We start from the raw sequence: 21,220 nt of genomic DNA on the forward strand, positions 1-21,220 counted from the left end.
ATATATTATAAACTAATCATTCTAAGGTGTTTGTGAAACACTAAAACCATTCCTCTAACTGTATTTTAGTTCCTGTGATTCAAGCCACATCTGTCTTTCCACCCCACACTTGGCATTTGTTTATTTACTTTTTTTTTCAGCACTAGTGTTTGAACTCAGGGCCTCAAACTTGCTAGGCTGGCACCCTACTGAGTCATGCTCCAGTTGTCATATTTAGTCTTGAGACATAGATCATCTTAAGTCATCTAAGAATAAAAGCATATCACTGAGGATAAATCCAGGTTATGTATTACTTAGGAGACTCAGTTTCTTTTCTCCTCCGCTAGAGGAGAAACAGTATGAAGAGCTTGCTCCACCTCTTTTGGACAATTACATAGAGTTCCAAGCAGTCCAACCTGTCCTACTAGGATTGTAACAGCAGGGTCACATACAGGCCCCAGGCTGAAAGAGCCCTGACCCAGAGAACACTCTGAAGCACATACAGATATGCTCCTACTGACTCTCTCCCCAGAGGCATAAACAACGTGCTCACTGTCAGGTGAGACCTTAGACTCTGGGAAACAGACAGTATCCAAGGTGCAGCTCTCAGGGAATGTTAGATTAAGTGGTGTATAAAGGTTAACAAGCCTCTCATGTGAACTGTTTTCTCCCAGGGTAGTTCTGGCACCCTAAGAAATCTCACTGAGGGGCAAAAAGAAAAGATACTGACTATACCTTTTTTTATACCTTTTTTCTATTTTTTTTTTTAAAGCAGGACCCATAACACACAAAAAAAGCTATCAGAACAGGTGGGCTAAAAAAAGATAATTGTCTTCTTTTTGAAGGTTTCTCTAAAACCAATCTAAGTTAGAAACATCAATTGATGTATAAGCATCAATTTAGAGAGAGAGAAATGGGCTAGGGATATAGCTCAGTAGTAGACCCTGTGCTTAGTATTCATGAAGTCCTGAGTTTGATCCTCACCGTCACAAAAAATGAAAATAAAACAGAGAGACAGGCTGTGCATGGTAGCTCACTCCTGTAATCCTAGCTACTCAGGAGGTTGAGATCTGAGGATCGAGGTTCAAAGCCAGCCCAGGCAGGAAAGACGGTGAGACTCCTATCTCCAATAAACCACCAGAAAACTGGAAGTGGCGCTGTAGCTCAAGTGGTAGAGTGGTTGCCTTGAGCTGAAGAGCTGAGAGCCAGTGCTCAGGCCCAGAGTTCAAGCCCCATGACAGACAAAAAAAAAAAAAAAAAAGAAAAGAAAGAAAGAGAGACAGACAGACAGAATCAGATATCAGTGGCTCATGCCTATAATCCTACCTCTCAGGAGAGTGAGATCTGAGAATCATAGTTTGAAGCCAGCTTGGCAGAAAAGTCCCTGTGAGACACTTATCTCCAATAAACTACTCAAAAAAGCTGGAAGTGGCACTGTGGTTCAAGTGGTAGTGCACTAGCCTTTGAGCACAAAGAGGCTCAGGTACAGCACCCAGGCCCTGAGTTCAAGCCCTAGGACTAGCAAAAAGAAAAGAAAAGAGACAGAGATAGACACAGAAACAGACTATTGGGGAAATCTATTTCTTAGCTATTTCACAATATTGAAAAACCATTATTAACTAGATATATTAATACTATTATGGTTTTCTTTTGTAAAAGGCTTCTTCTTTTGTAAAAATACACAAACATGACAAAATAATGGCATTTGCAGGGAAATGGATGGAGCTAGAAGGAATCATGTTGAGCGAGGTAAGCCAAGAACGAAGAGACAAACAGTACATGGTCTCCCTGATAAGTGGATGATGAATCCAAAATGTTAGGTGATATGACAAAACTAACAGGACTTAAGAAACAAAGAACTCCCACTCATCTGGTTGAACCACTACTAAATATCCCCATGCTGCTGATCACATATATGGTATATAACATATGAGCACCGTTATATATTACAGACTGTGATAGACAATTTGCTCCAGGAAAGTTAGAATGAACTTGTGACTTTAAATGAGCATCATTATTCCACAATACTGTGAATTTCCGGAAATTAAGTAATCACTTAATCACGATCAAAAAAAAAAAAAAAAAAAAAGAACCTTGGGGAAGGGAGGGAGGGAGGGGATGGTAGGGGGAAAACAATGGAGGGGGTAACAATGTTCAAGAGGAAGTGGAAGTGTACTCATTACCTCACTCATGTAACTGTAACCCTCTGTATAGTATCTCTACAATAAAAAAAATTAAAAAAAAAAATACACAAACATTTATTGAAGAAATGGTATAATACCCAGGTTTTACTTCAAAATATTGAAGAAATGGCATAATACCCAGGTTTTACTTCAAATAGGAGAGGGAAATGGGTCAGGGGAAAGATGGAAAGAGATTGGCTCTATGATGATTATGATGTCTGAAGCTGATTGAAGCACAGAAGGCAAGTTATAACCTCAGGGTAGAGTCAGAGTTAACCTGATGCAAGCACTTTACAATGCAGGACCTTCTATCCCACCTCCAGTTATAAGTGGTCAGAGTGTGAGAAGGAATGGAACTGAATGGAATAGAACAGAAAGGAGTAAAATGAAGACAAGCAGAGATGAACACTTACCAACAGCAGATAATGCAACAGTAGGTTTCCTGGTATCCCTGAAATATAAAAATTGGAGGTCACATGTCCAATTCATATGCTATCAGCCCCCTGGTGCTTTTTACCCTTTGCACACATTCCTTTACTTTCCTCTCAATGGGAATTTAAGAGTTGTATCTGCTTTGAAGGACTTAAAAAGAAATATAGCCTGGTGCTGGTGGCTTATGCATATAATCCTAACTACTCAAGAGGCTGAGATCTGGGGAGTGAGGTTCAAAGCCAGCCTAGACAGAAAAGTCTGTGAGACACTCTTCACTCCTATTAACCACCAAAAAAGCCGGAAGTAGGAGAGCGCTAGCTTTGAAAGCAGATTAGGGATAGCACCAAGGCCCAGCATTCAACCCCCAGGACACACACACACACACACACACACACACGCACGCACGCACGCACGCACGCACGCACGCACGCACGCACGCACGCACGCACGCACGCACGCACGCGAAAAGTATACAGAGAGACATGTTTTTCTCAAGGTAGATGAACTTTCTTAATCATTTTAATTGAAGCCACATCTGAATTTCAGATCATACAGCTAAATAAATCCCCACAGATTTCACAATTGAGCAGGGTGGGTCATAAAAGTATAGCTGCAAGAACATTTCTAATGGTATTTCAAAAGTAGATTAAAGTACTACTCTGGGAACTGAGGTAAAAGTACAGTGGTAGAGTGATATCATGGATAAGGTCCAAGTTCAATCCTCAGCACTAAAAAAATCAGAAAGAAAGAAGAAAACTACTCTAAATATTCCCAACGGCCAAGCAGCAGAAGCAATAAATGAAAGTAAATAAAATGTGGTGTGTGTGTGTATATATATATATATATATATATATATATATATTATGTATTTAGTTATTTATTTGGTCATGGGGCTTGAACTCTGGGCTTGGCTCAAGGCGAGTGCTCTACTGCTTGAGCCATAGCGCCACTGTGCCACTTCCGGTTTTCTAGTGGTTTATTGGAGATAAGAGTCTCACGGACTTTCCTGCCCGGGCTGGCTTTGAACCTTGATCCTTAGATCTCAGCCTCCTGAGTAGCTAGGATTATAGGCATGAGCCACCAGCACCCGGCTCATGACCAATTTCATTTAGAAGAATGTCCTTAAAAGTTCTTCCACGTTGTCAAGTATGTCAGAATTTCTTTCCTTTTTTTTTTGGGTCCAGTTGTGAGGCCTGAACTCTGGGCCTGGGCGCTGTCCCTCAGCTCTTCAGCTCAAGGCTAGCGCTCTACCACTTGAGCCACAGCGCCACTTCCGGCTTTTTTCTTTTTGCTTATGTGGTGCTGAGGAATCGAACCCAGGGCCTCAGGCATGCAAGGCAAACACTCTACCACTGAGCCACCTTCCCAGCCCCAATTTCTTTCCTTTTTAAAAAAATGAATAGTACTTCATTTTAAGAATATACCACAGCTGGGCGCTGGTGACTCATGCCTGTAATCCTAGCTACTCAGGAGGCTGAGATCTAAGGATCAAGGTTCAAAGCCAGCCCTGGCAGGAAAGTCCGTGAGACTCTTATCTCCAAAAAACCACTAGAAAACTGGAAGTGGCGCTGTGGCTCAAGTGGTAGAGTGCTAGCCTTGAGCTGAAGAGCTGAGGGACAGCGCTCAGGCCCAGAGTTCAGCACCCATGTCCAGACGTTCAGGACCCATGACCGGACACAAAAAATAAAAAATAAAAATAAAATAAAATAAAAAATAAAAAAATATAAATAAATATTGTATGGTTCTACCTATATGAGACAGTTACTGTGGCCAAAGTCACTAAAACAGAAAACAGAATGATGATTGTCAGAGATGGGGAAGAAAGAAATGAAGTATTGAATGGCTTTAGAGTTTCAGTTTCTCAAGATGAAGACTTTCTAAAAGGAAACTAGATTATGAGACAGAATTGGTCCTTTTAAGAAAAAAAAAAAGAGCTGGGCTCCGGTGGCTCACATCTGTAATCCTAGCTACTCATGGGGTTCAGATCTGAGGATCACAGTTCGAAGCCAGCCTCAGCAAAGTCCATGAGATCTTATCTCCAATAAACCACCAGAAAAACCAGAAATGGCAGTGTGGCTCAACTGGTAGAGCACTAGCCTTGAGCTGAAGAGCGCAGGGACAGTGCTCAGGCCCAAGGTTCAAACCCCAGGACTGACAAAAAAAATAAAAGAAAGAAAGAAAAAAAGAGGCCTGGGAAGGTGGCTCAGTGGTAGAGCGCTTGCCTTGCATGCATGAGGCCCTGGGTTCGATTCCTCAACCACATAAGCAAAAAAAAAAGAAGAAGAAAAGATGATTGATAGTAACTTTTATGGCTTGTGTTTTTCACTACAATTTTAAAAAAGAACCACTCTAAATACAAAAGAAGATTTTTTGAGAGAAAAGTTCTACCATTCACCCTAGGTAGGCAAGGCAATTCCATGGCTCTGCCTTAGCCTGAGAAAGAATGTCAGTTCAGTGCCTTACATGATAAAATACTCATTTCATGTAAATGAAGGATGATCTTTAATACAGTCATAACTGCCTGATAACTTAAGAGTTTCCTCTTCCATTTCACCTGGGTTCCAGACTTCTCTGGGGACAGACCTGACCAATGGGCCTTACTGCTGACCTGTCCTAACTCCTGGTCAAGTCAGCCACACACCCCTAACTCCTTAAAAACCCCTTTGCTGGTCTGGCTTGTCTGTTCCATCTCCATACCTGAATTGTCTTCTGCCCTGTCCCAGCTTTCCAGATGAAATCACTGATAGGAGGGAAGAAGAGTGATGTGGCGAGGGAAGAGATCTGGTCTAAGAGACTATACAGATGCCCCTCAGAGCAGACGGCTCTAACCATATGGCAAAGGAAATGCTGCCAGGCCCAGCTGGGATCAGGAGTTCTTTACTTGTTAGTCCATGCGGAGCAGCCCTGTGAGGCAGCCATTAGCACCCCTTTGACAGCTGGGAACCAAAGCCTCACAAAGAGCCATAAAGAGCCAAGCAGGTATCTCAGCCCTGCCTGCTATAGATGTGTGTCTGTGCCTCATCAAAATCTATCACTGTCATTTAGCACATCACTAAACTCTAGCTCATCTTCCAAATGCCAGCACCTGTATTACTTTGCCAGTGAGATCTCCCTGGTCTTGGAGCCTGCTTTACAGAACTCTGATGGGTCTGATGAGCTAGGGGCAGTAGCCATCAATAACTACAGCCCTGGCCTGGAGTGAGACACCTCTGAGTGTTACTAGTTTATTGTTATTATAGAGGTGATGTACAGAGGGATTATAATTACATGAGTCAGGCTATGAGTCCATTTCCTTCGAGGAGGGTGTTTTGCACCAACACCGGTGCTCCCCAGGAAGATGGGGTTCTGGAAACTGAGAAGAACCATGTCCCTTTTTAGCCCTCCTGATTTGCCTGTCATCTCCCCTACCAGCACCTCTTGAGAACATAATATATTTGTATTCAAACCCTTGTCTCAGGATCTACACCTTGAGGAAACCAAATAAGATACTTACTATCTAAAACAAAGGTCCCAAATCATGCCACAAAGTGGCTGTAGCTTTCCATTGCTCTTACTTGATATCCCAAATGTAGATGTAGGTGTCCACTGAGCTGGTGACTAGGAGATCAGGCTCAAACACCGCCCAGTCCAAGTCGCTGGGACAGAAGAAATACAGAATAAAGATAAGAAAAACAACTTCATGTCTGGCTCCAAAGCATTAGCAAATCTAGTCTCTACTGACTTAAACATGACATGGTTCAGGATGGGGAATTCCAAAGTTCCTTGGTATTAAACAAGAGTAAACTGAATTCAGAAAGTTTTCAGGTCCTCCTTTGGTTGCCATGGACACTATCACCTGCTCCCGAGATAGAAATGAAACATTTCAACTTAATGCATGCAGTCTCCCTTCCTCCCTTTCCCACTCCAACAGACAAAAACAGTCAAAAGAAAAGAAAAATACACAAAGTAATCATTTACTAAATCAGAGCCAAGCACAGGAACCCTGGATTACCTTGGAAAACATTAAGGACCATTGGCCACTCAGAGCCAGGGCAACACAGAGAGGATCAAGCCTTGCAAAGAGGGTGGAACGTTCATCTTAACAAATGACTGGGACAAAGCGACACAGGTTGAGGAGCTGTGGAAGGCTGATGCCTACCTGATTACCCGAGTATGGCCCTGTAAGGTTGTGCCGACTTCTCCACTGCCATCTTTCCACTTATAAAGGTCAACACGTTGGTTACTCTGAAAAGAAACCAGAGGGAGAAGGTAGTGATAACATAGCACGCACACTGGAATGTATGCTCTTATCCTCAATTGCTTACAGCAAAGGAGGGGAAGCCACTGTGTATGGCAGAGATCCTACATGCTGAACTCTTTAAATAGTCATTTGAAATCTTATAATCAAAATGGCTTTAGCCCAGTGTTCAGGGTTATAAGTTTCAAATGAAACAGCAGGGTTATCTTATAAGGAATCCATCTTGAACAGTCACAGCTGACCTACAGCTCCAGATGTCCCTGACCATTACAGTAATCTCATCCCCTCTCTGGAGATCACCCCTCAATTCTCCTGCTGTCACACTGAATGTTTTCGGCTTACCCTTCCCAGAATCCAATGCCTAAAGTCTACCCACCAACATTTTTAAAATACATATACACAAGAAACAAAAAAAAAACTGAGCTGAGGAGCTGAGGGACAGCGCCCAGGCCCACAGTTCAAGCCCCATGACCAAATAAATAAATAAATAATTTATGATTATATTAGCCTGGGGCCACTGGCTCACATCTGTAATCCTAGTTACTCAGGAGGCTGAGTTCTGAGGATCACAGTTCAAAGCCAACCCAGGCATGAGAGTCTTATCTCCAATAAACCACTCAAAAACTGGAAGTGGTGCTGTGGTCAAGTGGTAGAGCACTAGCCTTGAGCTGAAGAGCTGAGGGACAGAGCCCAGGCCCAGAATTCAAGCCCCACAACGAAAGAAAGAAAGAAAGAAAGAAAGAAAGAAAGAAAGGAAGGAAGGAAGGAAGGAAGGAAGGAAGGAAGGAAGGAAGGAAGGAAGGAAGGAAGGAAGGAAGGAAGGAAAAGAAAGAGCACCAAAAAGTGTCCAAGAAGGCAAAATTATACAAGAGTCCTTTAAATATGCCTGTATCAAATTTTTCTTTCTTCCTTCCTTTTGTCAGTATTGGGGTTTGAACTCAAGACCTTATGCTTGTCAGTCAAGTACTCTACCACTTGAACCATAGCCCTAGCCCTTTTTACTCTGGTTATTTTTCAAGAAGATTCTCGCTTTTTGCCCAGGTTAGCCTGAATTGCAAACACCCTATTTATTTTTTCTGCATAGCTGGGATGACAGATGCATGCCATTACACCCAGATTTTTGTTGTTGCTGTTGTTTTATTGAGATAGGGCCTCACAAACTTTTTGCCCAGGCTGGCCTTGAATAGTGATTCTCTCAAATCGTGATTCTCTCAATCTCAATTTCCCAAGTAGCTAGGATTAAAGGTGTGAATTACCTCACCAGACTGTATCAAAGGGCTGAAAGAGAAAAAGAAAAGGAAAAATGAAACATACATACACAAAAAAAAAAAACTATTACAGGAAAAAGGAAGAAAAAAATAAAGACTTCATTAAATCACATTTTACTTTAAAAAAAAACAGCTAAACGGGCTGGGAAAGTGGCTCAGTGGTAGAGCGCTTGCCTTGCATGCATGAGGCCCTGGGTTCGATTCCTCAGCACCACATAAGCAAAAAGAAAAAAGCCGGAAGTGGTAGAGCACTAGCCTTGAGCTGAAGAGCTGAGGGACAGCGCCCAGGCCCAGAGTTCAGGCCCCATGATCGGACCAAAAAAAAAAAAAAAACAGCTAGATATCCCTAAATATCATGTTTAAGAAACACTGAAAAGTATATAAAAATTACTAATTAGCTGACAACAGCCTGGCTCATGATTATAATCCTAGCTACATAGGAGTCTTCTGAGGATCATAGTTCAAAGCCACCCTGGGCAGGAAAGTCCACGAGACTCTTATCTCCAATTAAACACCAGAAAACTGAAAGTAGAGATGTGGCTCAGTCGTAGAGTGCTACCTTTAATCCCTGAGGTCAAACCCTATAACCAATAAACAAAACAAAACCAAAAACTGACAACAATAACATGATGTTTAGTCATTTTTGAATCCATATGTATACACACACACACACACACTAGCTTTATTTTTGTTTTAGCTCAGAGATAGCTTGATCTATAAGGTTCTAAGTTTTTTATTCTAAAATACTAGTTTCCAAGTCTAAACAGATGAAGTTCTTGAAAAGGTTAAGATTGAGAATAGCTTCCTATAGGAACAGAATAAAACAAAAAAAGTTCCTTATCTTCTTATAACATTACCTACCATTTCCACAGGGTCAGTAGGGGCAGTCCACACTGCTAGTGGCAGTGTGAGATACCTAAGCAATCTGACCTTTGGCCCTTTCCCATCACTCTGAATAGTGCATGGCATCATTCACATTACAGATGAAGCAATGAAAGTTCAAAATGTTGAGTGATTTGTTCACGATGAAAGAGCATTATTGAGTGTTCAACTAGAATTTGATCTCAAACTTACCTAACTCCTCAAGCTTACCTAACTCCAAAGCTCTTTTTCCTACAAAAAGGCTGCCTTCCAACCAAGAACATAAGGGGGGAAAAAACTCAGAAAAATTGAACTTCCTCAAAACTAAAGCTTTTATAAATTAAACAATAATCTCAAGAAAGTGAACAAATAACCAGGTGTGGCCTGTAATCCTAGCTACTCAGGAGGCTGAGAACTGAGGATCACAGATCAAAGCCAGCCTGGGCAGGAAAGACTGTGAGACTCTTATCTCCAATAAACGACTCAGAAAACCAGAAGTGGTGCTGTGGCTCAAGTAGTAGAGCTCTAGCATTGAGCTGAAGAGCTGAGGGTCAGCGCCCAGGCCCAGAGTTCAAGCCCCATGACCGACCAAAAAAAAAAAGAGTTGAAGATGGTCTAGTATACAGAATATATAAAAGAATTATTGAGCTAAAGGTGTAGCTCAGTGGTAGGGTATCAAACCTAGGCCCTAGGTTTGATCCCCTACATCACCAAAAATAAAAAGGCCAAGATTCACCAAAAGAGCACACAGAGCTGGGCCCTGTGGCACACTTTTAATCCTAACTAATCGAAAGACTGAGATCTGAGGATCATGGTTCCAAACCAGCCCTGTCAGTAACATCCATGAGACTCTTAAGTCCAATTAACCACCAGAAATCCAGAAGAGGAGCTGGTCGGCCAAAAAGAAAAGAAAAAGAAAAAAGAACATAGAAATAGCCAACAGACACAGGAAAAGAAGCTCAACAGTATTAATCATAAAAGATATGTAAACCAAATCCAAAACAAGGTACCACAGCATACCAATTATTTATCATTTAAATTTATAAACATACACACAATAAACAGCAAATACTGAGAATGTAAAAAGAAACTGGAACCTTTATGCATTGCTGATAAAAATATAAAATTGGCTGAGCACTGGGGGCTCACCCTTGTAATCCTAGCTACCCAGGAGGCTGAGATCTGAGGGTTGCAGTTCAAAGCCAACCTGGGCAGATAAGTCCTCATCTTTTTTTTTTTTTTTTTTGTCAGTCATGGGGCCTGAACTCTGGGCCTGGGCTCTGTCCCTCAGCTCTTCAGCTGTAGACTAGCGCTCTACCACTTGAGCCTTAGCCCCACTTCCAGCTTTTTCTGCTTATGTGGTGCTGAGGAATCGAATCGAGGGCCTCATGTACTTGCAAGGCAAGAGCTGTACCACTGGGCCACCTTCCCAGCCCCAGTCCTCATCTTTTATCTCCAATAAACTACTCAAAAAAGCCAGAAGTTACACTGAGGCTCAAGTGGTAGAGTGCTCAGCTTGAGTAAAGGAAGCTCAGGATAGTTCACAAGCCCAGAGTTCAAGCCCCAGAAGCAGAGAAAGAAAGAAAGAAAGAAAGAAAGAAAGAAAGAAAGAAAGAAAGAAAGAAAGAAAGAAAGAAAGAAAGAAAGAGAGAGGAAGGAAGGAAGGAAGGAAGGAAGGAAGGAAGGAAGGAAGGAAGGAAGGAAGGAAGGGAGAGAGAGGGGGAAAGGAGGGAGGGAGGGAGGGAGGGAGGAAGAAAGAAAGAAAAGACAAGACAAAATTGTGGAAAACAATTTGCTCGTTCACTCAAAAAGTTAAGCCAGGGGCTGGGAATGTGGCTTAGTAGTGGAGTGCTTGTCTAGCATGTGTGAAGCCCTGGGTTCAATTCCTCAGTACCACAAAAACAGAAAAAGCCAGAAGTGGCATTGTGTTTCAAGTGGTAGAGTGCTAGCTTTGATCAAAAGAAGCCCAGGGACAGTGCTTAGGCCTTGAGTTCAAGCCCCAGTACTGGCACAAAAAAAAAAAAGAAAAAAGAAAAAAAAAGTTAAGCTATAGAATTACCATAGACTCTGCAATTCTACCACTAGGTATATATCTAGCCATACACGTGTTCAGATCAGCTCTATTCACAATACAGATATTGAACTTATGAATTATAGCATATATATACACGTATGTATGTATATATATATGAAATATTTTTAGTCATAAAAAAATGACATTCTGATAGGAACCCAGTAGGTTGTTATATTGCATAGGAAGGGCGTACCAGTTATCTGGCCAAACATGTCGATAATGTCAAGGCTGAGAAACCCTGGACAGGGGCTGAGGGGGAAAAGGGAGCTAAAGGGCCCAGAGGTCTAAGCCAACAGAGCATTCCAGCACTCAGGGAAGAGGCCAAGAATGAAAAAGCAGTAGATTGACTCTCCCATCTCTTTCAGAATAGTCCTGAAAATCTGTTCAACTTCAGACATTCACAGGTTAAGTCACAGTCTGTTTTGGAATGACTGGGAAGAGTTTTTCTTCCTTCTCAAGCTGACAAGGTGACTCTTCTTCCTTTGCTCAAAATGCTCTGCTAGCTCAGACTGTCAGTCCTGACAAGAGCAGTCCAGCACACAGAATGGCCACACCCGAGGTTAGTAAGAGTCCTTCTGGTAGCCCAGGACAAAGAACAAAACAGTTAAATCTCTACTTGTTCTAGAGGGAAAAAAGATGAAGGCAAAGTCTGTGACACATATTGCCGATTAGGCACCAAAAGACTACTCTCCAATTAAGCACCAAAAAAGCCAGAAATGGAGCTGTTACTCAAGTGGTAAAACACTAGCCTTGAGCAAAAACAGCCAAGGACAGCGCCCAGGCCCTGAGTTTAAGCCCCAGGTCTGGCATACGTGCACGCACGCACGCACGCACGCACGCACGCACGCACGCACACACACACACACACACACAAAAGATGACATTCCCTAAATGAACTCACTGAAGCTGCAAAGTAATGTGCAAAGCTATCATGAGGATTCCACTGTACAGCTCCAATGTCCCACTTGCTCTGACGAGAGATTTTCCGGTGACCTTCGAAAGGAGCATCCAGATTGATGATGTATAGGAATCTGCGGCTAGAACAACATCAAAGTTAGTATAATATAGCAACACAACAGCACTGGCACTGGAACGGAAAAGCATATTCAGACTTGCATTCCATTTGTAAGGAGTGCTCCCCAAAATTTCAGATACAGGAAGCAAAACTATGGCTCAAGTGGAAGAATACTAGCCTTAAGCAAAAAAAGCTAAGGCCCCTATGACCCAGCCGTACCACTTGTAGGCATCTACCCTAAACAACAGGAACCAGTATACAAAGACACATGCACCTCCATGTTCACAAAAGCCAAGATTTGGAAACAAACCAGCTGCCCCACTACTTATGAGTGGATCCAAAAATTGTAGTATCTATATACAATGGAATATTATGCAGCCATTAGAAAGGACAAAATAATGGCATTTGCAGGGAAATGGATGGAACTAGATTATTTTGAGCAAAGTAAGCCAAGAACAAAGAGACAAATGGCACATGGTCTCCCTGATATGTGGATGCTAAAGCCAAAATGTAAGAAGATATGATAAAGTAAACAGGACTCAGGAAACAAAGGACAGCCACCCACTTTGTCATATCATTGCTAAATGACGCCATGTTCTTGACCATATATATGGTAGATATATGCACACAACAGAAGAAAGCCAGAAGGAGGAACAGAGTAAGTGGGAAAAGGAACAACATACAACAAAGGGGCCAATCAGCCCCTTTGGACATAGAAGAAAAAGAACTATGCAACCCAAAGACAGCGATGGGAAGAGAGGAGTGAGAGGGAAAGAGGGAACAGCCTACACTAAGCAAAAGGAAGCAAATGTAATTATCACCTGATGGGGAAGAAATAATGTGTATTGTCAAAGCTCATAGAATTCACAAACTTTATAGACCACAATAATGACAATTTGCTTTCACTATTCCACAATTCTGTAAAATATGTGAAATTTCTGTAAATCACCTAATCTCAATTTTTAAAAATGTGAGGGAAGGGATGGGTTAGGAGTGATGGGTGACAATGGTGTCAGACACTTTGTACTCATACTGTGTTGTAGAATGGGAACTTCTTTGTACAACTATTTAAAGATATAATAATTTGGGGCTGGGAAGTTGGCTCAGTGGTAGAGTGCTTGCCTCGCATGCATCAGGCCTTGGGTTCGATTCCTCAGTACCACATAAGCAGAAAAAAAAGCCAGAAGTGGTGCTGTGGCTCAAGTGTTAGAGCACTAGCCTTGAGCTGAAGAGCTAAGGGACAGTGCCCAGCTCAGAGTTCATACCCCACGACCGGACCATCCCCCCCAAAAAAAAGATATAATAATTTTTAAAATGTAAAAAAAAAAAAAGCTAAGGGACAGTAACCAGGCCCTGAGTTCAAGCCCCAGGCCTGGCATAAAAACAAAACAAAACAGACACACTTGATATTTATCTACTCTGAAGGCATCTAAGTGACTAGAGGAATTCAAGCTGGTAGGCAAGCTAAGGGAAGTCAAATCCCTGTGAGTCTACCTGCAGACCTGTCCTTCCCTACCACATCCACCTGAGTCAGACCCAACCTGCCCCACTCCCCTCCCCCCCATCACCCCAGTGCCTGCTTCCACATTACTCCCATGGCAGGGCTGCATTTCTATGGCTACAATTACTCTGCAATAGGGCCATGGATATTAAGCTTCTTGTCTCAGTTTCTCTGAGTGTCTAGAACATGGACAATGTCTTGAATACCTTTGTCAGCTTCATGTCACCAGGAACAGTACTCTGTAGTCTTTGATAAGTATGTGGAATTAACACATCACTCATCACTAGGCCAAAACCCTACAGAGAAATCTCAAATTCCTCTGGAAGCTTACTGTCTGGAAGCCAAATTAAATCTACCAGGAAGGAAAATAATAACCCAAGGAAAAAAATACTGATAATTAATGTTACATATAGTAAGTATGCCGATGTCCAAAGTGTTTATAAATACAAAGAATCTAGAAAATAAAAATGTTGGGCTGGGAAGGTGGCTCAGTGGTAGAGTGCTTGCCTCGCATGCATGAAGCCCTGGGTTCGATTCCTCAGCACCACATAAGCAGAAAAAGCTGGAAGTGGCGCTGTGGCTCCAGTGGTAGAGTGCTAGCCTTGAGCTGAAGAGCTGAGGTTCAGGCCCAGAGTTCAGGCCTCATGACCAGAAAAAAAAAAAAAAAAATATCCTATGATCACTTATTTTCTTTTATTTTAAGAAAGAAGAAAAAAAAAGGCTGGTACAGGAATCAATACCCCTATAGCCATCTGGTATTGATTATTTATTAGATAGCTCTACAAGCCCCTGAATATCCATGAAGATGAGTAGGCTAAAGACAAAAAATAAAAATAAGTACAATAATTCCTGTTCAGAAAAAAACTAGGAAATAACATAAAATTCTAGATAGTGGCAGACACTTTAAGGAAGAATAATTAAAGGAGAAGAAGGATATCATGGAAAGACACAGTATCAAGAGGTGTGCTAGTGGCTCACATTTCTAATCCTAGCTACTCAGGAGGCTGAGTTGGAGGATTGTGGCTTGAAGCCAGCCCAGGCAGAAAAATCTGACTCTCTTCTCCAATTAACAAAAAGCCAAAAGTGGCAATGTAACTCAAATGACAAAGCACCATCCTCTGGCCTTCTCCAAAGAAATCATCTGATCCTGCTATGAACAGCTGGCATCTTCCTTTCAGAAAGAAAAATTTAAAGGCTAGAGGCATGGCTCAAGTGGTACAGCATTTGCCTATCAAGTTCTGGGTCCTGAGTTCAAACCCAAGTATTGCCAAAAAGAGAAGTCAGTACAAGGCAAAGAGTTCCATAGATGGGACACATATACATCACCAGGGCAGTTCAAACATCATAGAACAAATATACAGCAGCAGAAAGCAAGCACTTGAGAATGAACATGGCCAATAGAACATATGCACTTATAGCTATTTCCCCCTCCCCCCAAGCCTCAAGAGTTTTTAAAGAATAAAACAAAACAAAATCCACAAAGGCAAAATGAGAGAGGAAATGAAAAGCAGATGGACAAGTGATAACTAATCTCAAGAAAGGAAGCCAAATAAAGCTTAAATGCTGAAGGGGAAGAGGAGGGGAGCAAGCCCATTAACAGGGATCTGGCCACACCTTCTCAAGGCCAGGATCAGGTAGGGCTGGAAAACAAAAAGCAGAACACAACAATCAGAATTGAGCTGAGAAGGTGGCCCTGTGGTAGAGTGCTTGCCTTGCATGCATGAGGCCCTGGGTTCTATTCCTCAGCACCACATAAGCAGAAAAAGCCAGAAGTGGTAGAGCACTAGCCTTGAGCTGAAGAGCTGACAACGCCCAGGCCCAGAGTTCAGGCCCCACAACCAGCAAAAAAAAAAATCAGAATTGTTTGAAAGAAGTTAAGGAGAGTGGTTTGTGTGAACTGCACCCCACCCCCAGCCAGGTGACCACTTCTTCACCCCATGTAGAAGGCGGGTACTCAAAGGTGTAGTAATGAACTCTATGCATCCTGCGCATGTATGGTTTTTCCTTGGAACTATGTACTTGAGGATACCAAAGGTCTACTGTATTTCTTATCTTTTAGGAATGAAACAAAAATAATATACAAATAGTTCACAAATTGGCCCTTGCAGACACTAGGATATGAGAATTAAATCTTACCATCATGATCTTTAAATATAAGATTATTACAATGTTCAAGAGGAAATGTACTCATTACCTCACTCATGTAACTGTAACCCTCTGTATAGTATCTTTACAATAAAAAAATTAAAAAATATATATAAGATTATTGGGGCTGGGAAGGTGGCTCAGTGGTAGAGCGCTTGCCTGGCATGCCTGAGGCCCTGGGTTTGATTCCTCAGCACCACATAAGCAAAAAGAAAAAAACCGGAAGTGGCACTGTGGCTCAAGTGGTAGAGTGCTAGCCTTGAGCTGAAGAGCTGAGGGACAGCGCCCAGGCCCAAGAGTTCAGGCCCCTCGATGGACCCAAAAACAAACAAACAAAAAAATATATATAAGATTATTTTCACCAGATGCCGGTGGCTCACACTTGTAATCCTAGTTACTCAGCAGGCTGAGATATGAGGATTGCAGTTCAAAGCCAGCCTAGCCAGAAAAGTCCATGAGACTCTTATCTCCAATAAACTGCTCAGAAAGAGCTGGAAGTGGCACTGTGGCTCAAGTGGTAGAGGCTAGCTTTGAGCAAAAGAAGCTCAAAGACAGTGCCCAAGGCCATAGCAAGCCCCAGGACCAGCAAACAAACAAAAAAGGCGGGGGAGAATATTTTCTAATTTCCCAAAAACTTCCTTGCAATTTGTTCCCCAGATATTGTAGCCAAATCTGAAAGCTCACTTACCCAGAAAGCACTGCATGCTGCCCAAGACAGTCCACAGACATTGCAGTTGCCTATGAGAGAGAATAAGATTCAGTCCTGCCAGCAAAATCTATCCAGGCAGGAAAAGATAGATGTCCCTTTGGCTTTTCCTTCTCCTATCTCCCAGGCAGTCCCAGCTAGCAAGTTATCAGTGATCCTCTGCAGTGAAACCTAATCGCTCCTGCCCAACTTTAACATCTACTTTTATATGTGTGCTGGAACTGGAGGTTAAACTCAGGGCCTGGGTGCTGTCCCTAAGCATTTTTGCTGGTGCTTTACCACTTGAACCACAGCTCTACTTCAGCTTTTTGGTAGCTTACTGGAGATAAGACTCTCACAAACTTTCCCATCCCTGCTGTCTTTGAACCTCAATCCTCAGAACTCAGCCTACTGAGTAATTAGGATTATAGATAGGAACCACCAGTGCCCTACTCACAGAATCTTTTGTTTTTGGTTGTGGGACTTGAACTCGGGGCCTGAGCACTGTCCTTGAGCTCTTCTGTTCAAGGCTAGTAGTGTTCTACACTTGGAGCCACAGCTCCACTTCTAGTTTTCTGGTTGTTCACTGGAGATAAGAGTCTCACGGACTTTGCTGCCCAGGCTGGCTTCAAACTGTGATCCTCAGATCTCAGCCTCTTGAGTAGCTAGGATTACAGGTGTGAGCCACCGACCCTGGTGAAAAATGAGCTGAGGATCGTGGCTCAAAGTCAGCCTGGCAGCAAAGTCCATGAGGCACAGCACCCAAGCCCAGAGTTCAAGCCCCATGACAAAAAAAGGAGGGGGGGCATTATGAAAATTAACTTTTTCTGCTTTATTCAATAGTTCATAGAGAGAGGCAGGAGCTTCTCTCAATCATCACTGGGAAACAATGTAAATTCACACTACAGAAACACACTTTCAGCCGGGCTCCGGTGGCTCACGCCTGGAATCCTAGCTACTCAGGAGGCTGAGATCTGAGGATCGCAGTTCAAAGCCAGCCCAGGCAGGAAAGTCCTTGAGACTCTTATCTCCAATAAATCACTAGAAAACCGGAAGTTGTGCTGTGGCTCAAGCGGTAGAGCGCTGGTCTTGAGCTGAAGAGCATAAGGACAGCGCCCAAGCCCAGAGTTCAAGCCCCACAAAAAGAAAAAAAAAAGAAACACACTTTCAACTAAATATAAAAATCAAAAAGAAAAACAGAAACTCCTAGAAGGTAGTTATATTACGCAAAGTACTTTGTTCTTTTACTATGACAACTGCTCTTTAGATTTAATGATTTGTTCCTGCTTCATAGCATCCTAATGTGTGTGTCAGCACCTTCTCTGTAGGTTACTTCAATTACATCTCTATAAAGGTAGAGGGGTAAGACTACCTTGGTTTCTGTGAGAATCAGGGGGCTTGCAAATTAATATCTTCTCAATTAGCAGGCCTGGAGGCATGATGCATGATCCCATTCTGTCCTACTCCCCGTTGAAGGCAATAAATAAGAACAATAATGGTGGGCACCAGTGGCTCACACCTGTAATCCTAGCTACTCAGGAAGGTGAGATCTGAGGATGGAGGTTCAACCAGCCCAGGCAGGAAAGTCCATGAGACTTATTTCCAATAAACCACCAGAAAAAACAGAAGTGGCACTGTGGCTCAAGTGGTAGAGTGCTAGCCTTGAGCTGAAGAGCTGAGGGACAACGCCCAGGCCCAGAGTTCAAGCCCCACAACCAACAAAGAAAGAATAGCAAGATGGCTATTTTCCTCCAGGAGACTGCTCTCCCCGCCCCCCCCCCCCGTCCCCGCCCCCTCCACCCATCCCAGGGAAAGAGGAGTCAAAGAAATGCTCTCTGTTGACAGCATAAAAGTACTTCAGGATCTATTAATCCAAAAGCTACTATCAAGTTCTCAATGTGGGCTACTTATCAGAGGGCACCACAGAGCAGACCAGTTGGTAGATCCTCCATGCTTTTAATATTTATGGAGAAAGACAGGATGGGGTTTTTGAAAGAACCACACCACCTACTTTCTGTAATCCAGATTATCCTCAGTGTAAGCCCACTGAGTATGACAGGACCTTATACTTGTGCATCCAGGAGGAGCTCAAGAAATCTGGCACACAGAAAGTATTTAATAATATGTTAAATAGATCAAGAGTAAAACCCAGTAATATCTTAGGTATTAGAAATGAGGACACACAATTCTTATAGACCAGTTTTATGCCAGGATCTAGCTACTAAGCAAAGTAGTATTATGTACTGCAGGGGGGAGGTGTAGCAGTCAGAGCTGGTGTCATCAGCTAATGCCATCAGCCATTATTAAGAAAAGCCTTAGCCAAGTCACTGGAGATTAGTTAATTGGGGATCAGCATCCTATCTGGCAATAAAGAGAAAATGCTTGCTCATTTTGTACAGTTTTTTCATTCATTTGGAAAGGAAAATTTTAGGTAAATCACTTAGCACAAAGCTTGTCATATGGAAGACACGGTATAGAAAAATGGTTTTTAAAAATCGTTAGTAAATGCTAACGTTTCAGGCTGGCACTGATGGCACAAACCTGTAATCGTAGCTACTCAGGAGGCTGAGATCTGAGAATCGCGGTTCAAAGCCAGCCAGGGCAGGAAAGTCCATGAGACTTGTATCTGCAAGTAATCACCAGAAAATCGAAAGTGGAGCTGTGGCTCAAAATGGTAGAGCATTAACCTTGAACAAGAGCACGGGGACAGCGCCCAGGTCCCGTGTTCAAGCCCCACAACCGACAAAAAAAATTTCCTGAGACTTGCCATGTGCATGTGTCAATGGGAAGTATGCCTTCATAAAATTCTTATGCCAATCCTTGAGGCAGGTACAATGACAAGAGAGTCAACTAACATGTGGGGGGGGGGGGTGGCAACACCCAGGTTCAAACTCAAGTAGTACCGGTCGCCATTTATTAGTATAGACGCCGAAGCAGGCACTTTGCAAGCAGGATGTCACAAAGCTCGCCTCAGAACCCCGCGAAGGAAGAACTAAATCCACGCAGCTGAGGCTCAGAGAAGTTCTGCAACTTGCCCCCAGGTCACCAGGCGCACTACACCTTCCAGCTCACGACTCTGGGCTCACCCGTCATCTCGGCCTCAGTGTCCCCAGGTAGACTTCCACTTCCCACAGACAGTGGAGAACTGCCCTCCCACGGTCAAGAAGATTCTCCGCGCCCGCCTGGAGCTGACGGCTCCAGGTCACCCCCGCCCTAAATCGCTCCAGTCCAGGTGGTCTTACTCGCTTCAGCTGACTGACAGGACGGCGGAGGGGATGGGGGGGGGGGAACCACGCAGTGCGCATGCTCACACTGCTCCATTCGCAGCCTCTCCCTCCCCTCCATCCTCCGGCTTACTTGTGAGTCGCGGAACTCCACCACCACGTTCTCGCTGCTCCAACGCGCCGCCATCTCCTTTGCCTGGCCACAGAGGGCCCCAAATCGCGCCCTCCCTAGAGCTGCGTCCCTAGGGCCAAGCAGTTCCACGCCGCTTGCTACTCTGCGAGGCCACGCCCCTTTCCTCCCTCAGTCTGACCATCAGTCATTGGCTGTCCCAATATAAGCTCTGCCTCCTTTCTGTCTCCTCCAATTGAGGCACAGCATCCGCCCCAAACAGGCACGCCCCCTCTCACTTCCGTCATCAGTTTGAGTCACCTAAACTCCCGCGTCTGTGGACACGCCCCGCTCTGCCGCAAGATCTACTGGGAGTTGTAGTTCAAGGCCGAGCATTGAGTGGGTCACCCAAAATAAAAGTCCTCACAGGTTAGACTTGGTGAAAGGCCGGTCCCTCTTGTCCTCACCATCTTCTCACTAGTGTCCCTGGCATTGTCTTAGACCCATTCTACAAACCAATAGCAAAAATGTAAATGGATCGTACCTCTTCTATTGATGCTTGCCATCAAGGTTTTAAAAATTCTGGATAAGTGATTGTTTCATACATACAATACAGCTGTGCCTCCAAGTTTTTAGAGACTCGGGGTCTTAAAACGCTTTTAGGGGTCTCTGAGGGGGGAAAAACTCATAACTTTTTTCTTTTGTCAGTCTTGGGGCTTGAACTCAGGGCTTGGGCACTATCTCTGAACTTCTTTTGCTCAAGGCTAGCACTCTACCACTTGAGTCACAGCACCACTTCCAACTTTTTCTGTTTATGTGGAACTGAGGAATTGAACCCAGGACTTCAAGCATGCTAGGCAAGCACTCTACCACTAAGCCACATTCTCAGCCCTCATAATATTTTTTTTAGTTCCATTTTGTGTGTATGTGGGATTGTGTTGGTCCCCGGCTTAAACTCAAGGCTTGGGCACTGTCCCTGAGCTTTTATGTTCAATGCTAACACTCCTCTTAAGCCACAGCTCCACTTTTGGCTTTTTGCTGCTTAAATGGAGATTAGAGTCTCCATTGCCTGGGCTGGCTTTAATCTGTGATCCTCAGATCTCAGCTCCTGAGTAGGTAGGATTACAGACATGAGTCACTGGTGATCAACCAAAATGCATCATCTTAGTAAGAAGTAATTTAATTCACTGCTGTGAAATGGAATTTTCCAGAAGCTACATGGTACTTAATGCACCATTTAATAAAAGTAGATTTGAGAGTCCATCTGACAAACATTAATGTTTGTCATTCTTCTCACTAGAAATTTTAGGTTCGTAGTTACAACTTCTAATAGTTTCTGAAGGATTGACTCCTACCTTATTCTCCCAGGTCAAGCAAAGCACCAGGTTCTGGCTCACCTGCTTGCCCACAAGCAAGCCATTTGGACTAGGCTTAGCCGAAAGTCCCCTCACCTCCAGCCGTAGCATTCCACTCTGGGCCTGGCCAAAGACACTGCCCCCAATAGACC

The 21,220-nt window shown here is 43.4% G+C and overlaps 1 protein-coding gene across 5 annotated transcripts in view; it reads right to left on the reverse strand.

Moving 5' to 3' along the window:
* Wdr59 (WD repeat domain 59) overlaps positions 1 to 19,852 on the reverse strand; it is an 80,784-nt gene extending 60,932 nt beyond the window's left edge. For 4 of the 5 annotated variants that reach the window (XR_011372721.1, XR_011372720.1, XR_011372719.1 and 1 more), the window contains exons 1-6: positions 19,738 to 19,852; positions 16,384 to 16,433; positions 11,936 to 12,071; positions 6,733 to 6,818; positions 6,149 to 6,229; positions 2,576 to 2,613 (exon numbers count right to left, since the gene is read on the reverse strand). Coding sequence is in view for 1 of the 5 variants with exons in the window: in XM_070026299.1 (XP_069882400.1) it covers positions 2,576 to 2,613; positions 6,149 to 6,229; positions 6,733 to 6,818; positions 11,936 to 12,071; positions 16,384 to 16,433; positions 19,738 to 19,791 (445 nt within the window). In the remaining 4 variants the exon portion in view is untranslated. Of the gene's footprint in view, positions 1 to 2,575; positions 2,614 to 6,148; positions 6,230 to 6,732; positions 6,819 to 11,935; positions 12,072 to 16,383; positions 16,434 to 18,921; positions 19,007 to 19,737 lie in introns of all 5 variants that reach the window. The other variant, XR_011372722.1, reaches the window with a different exon arrangement.
* Positions 19,853 to 21,220: the final 1,368 nt, after the last annotated feature.

Source organism: Dipodomys merriami, unplaced genomic scaffold, assembly GCF_024711535.1.
Source record: "Dipodomys merriami isolate MVZ:Mamm:240054 unplaced genomic scaffold, mDipMer1.0.p SCAF_176, whole genome shotgun sequence".
Lineage (NCBI taxonomy): Eukaryota > Metazoa > Chordata > Mammalia > Rodentia > Heteromyidae > Dipodomys > Dipodomys merriami.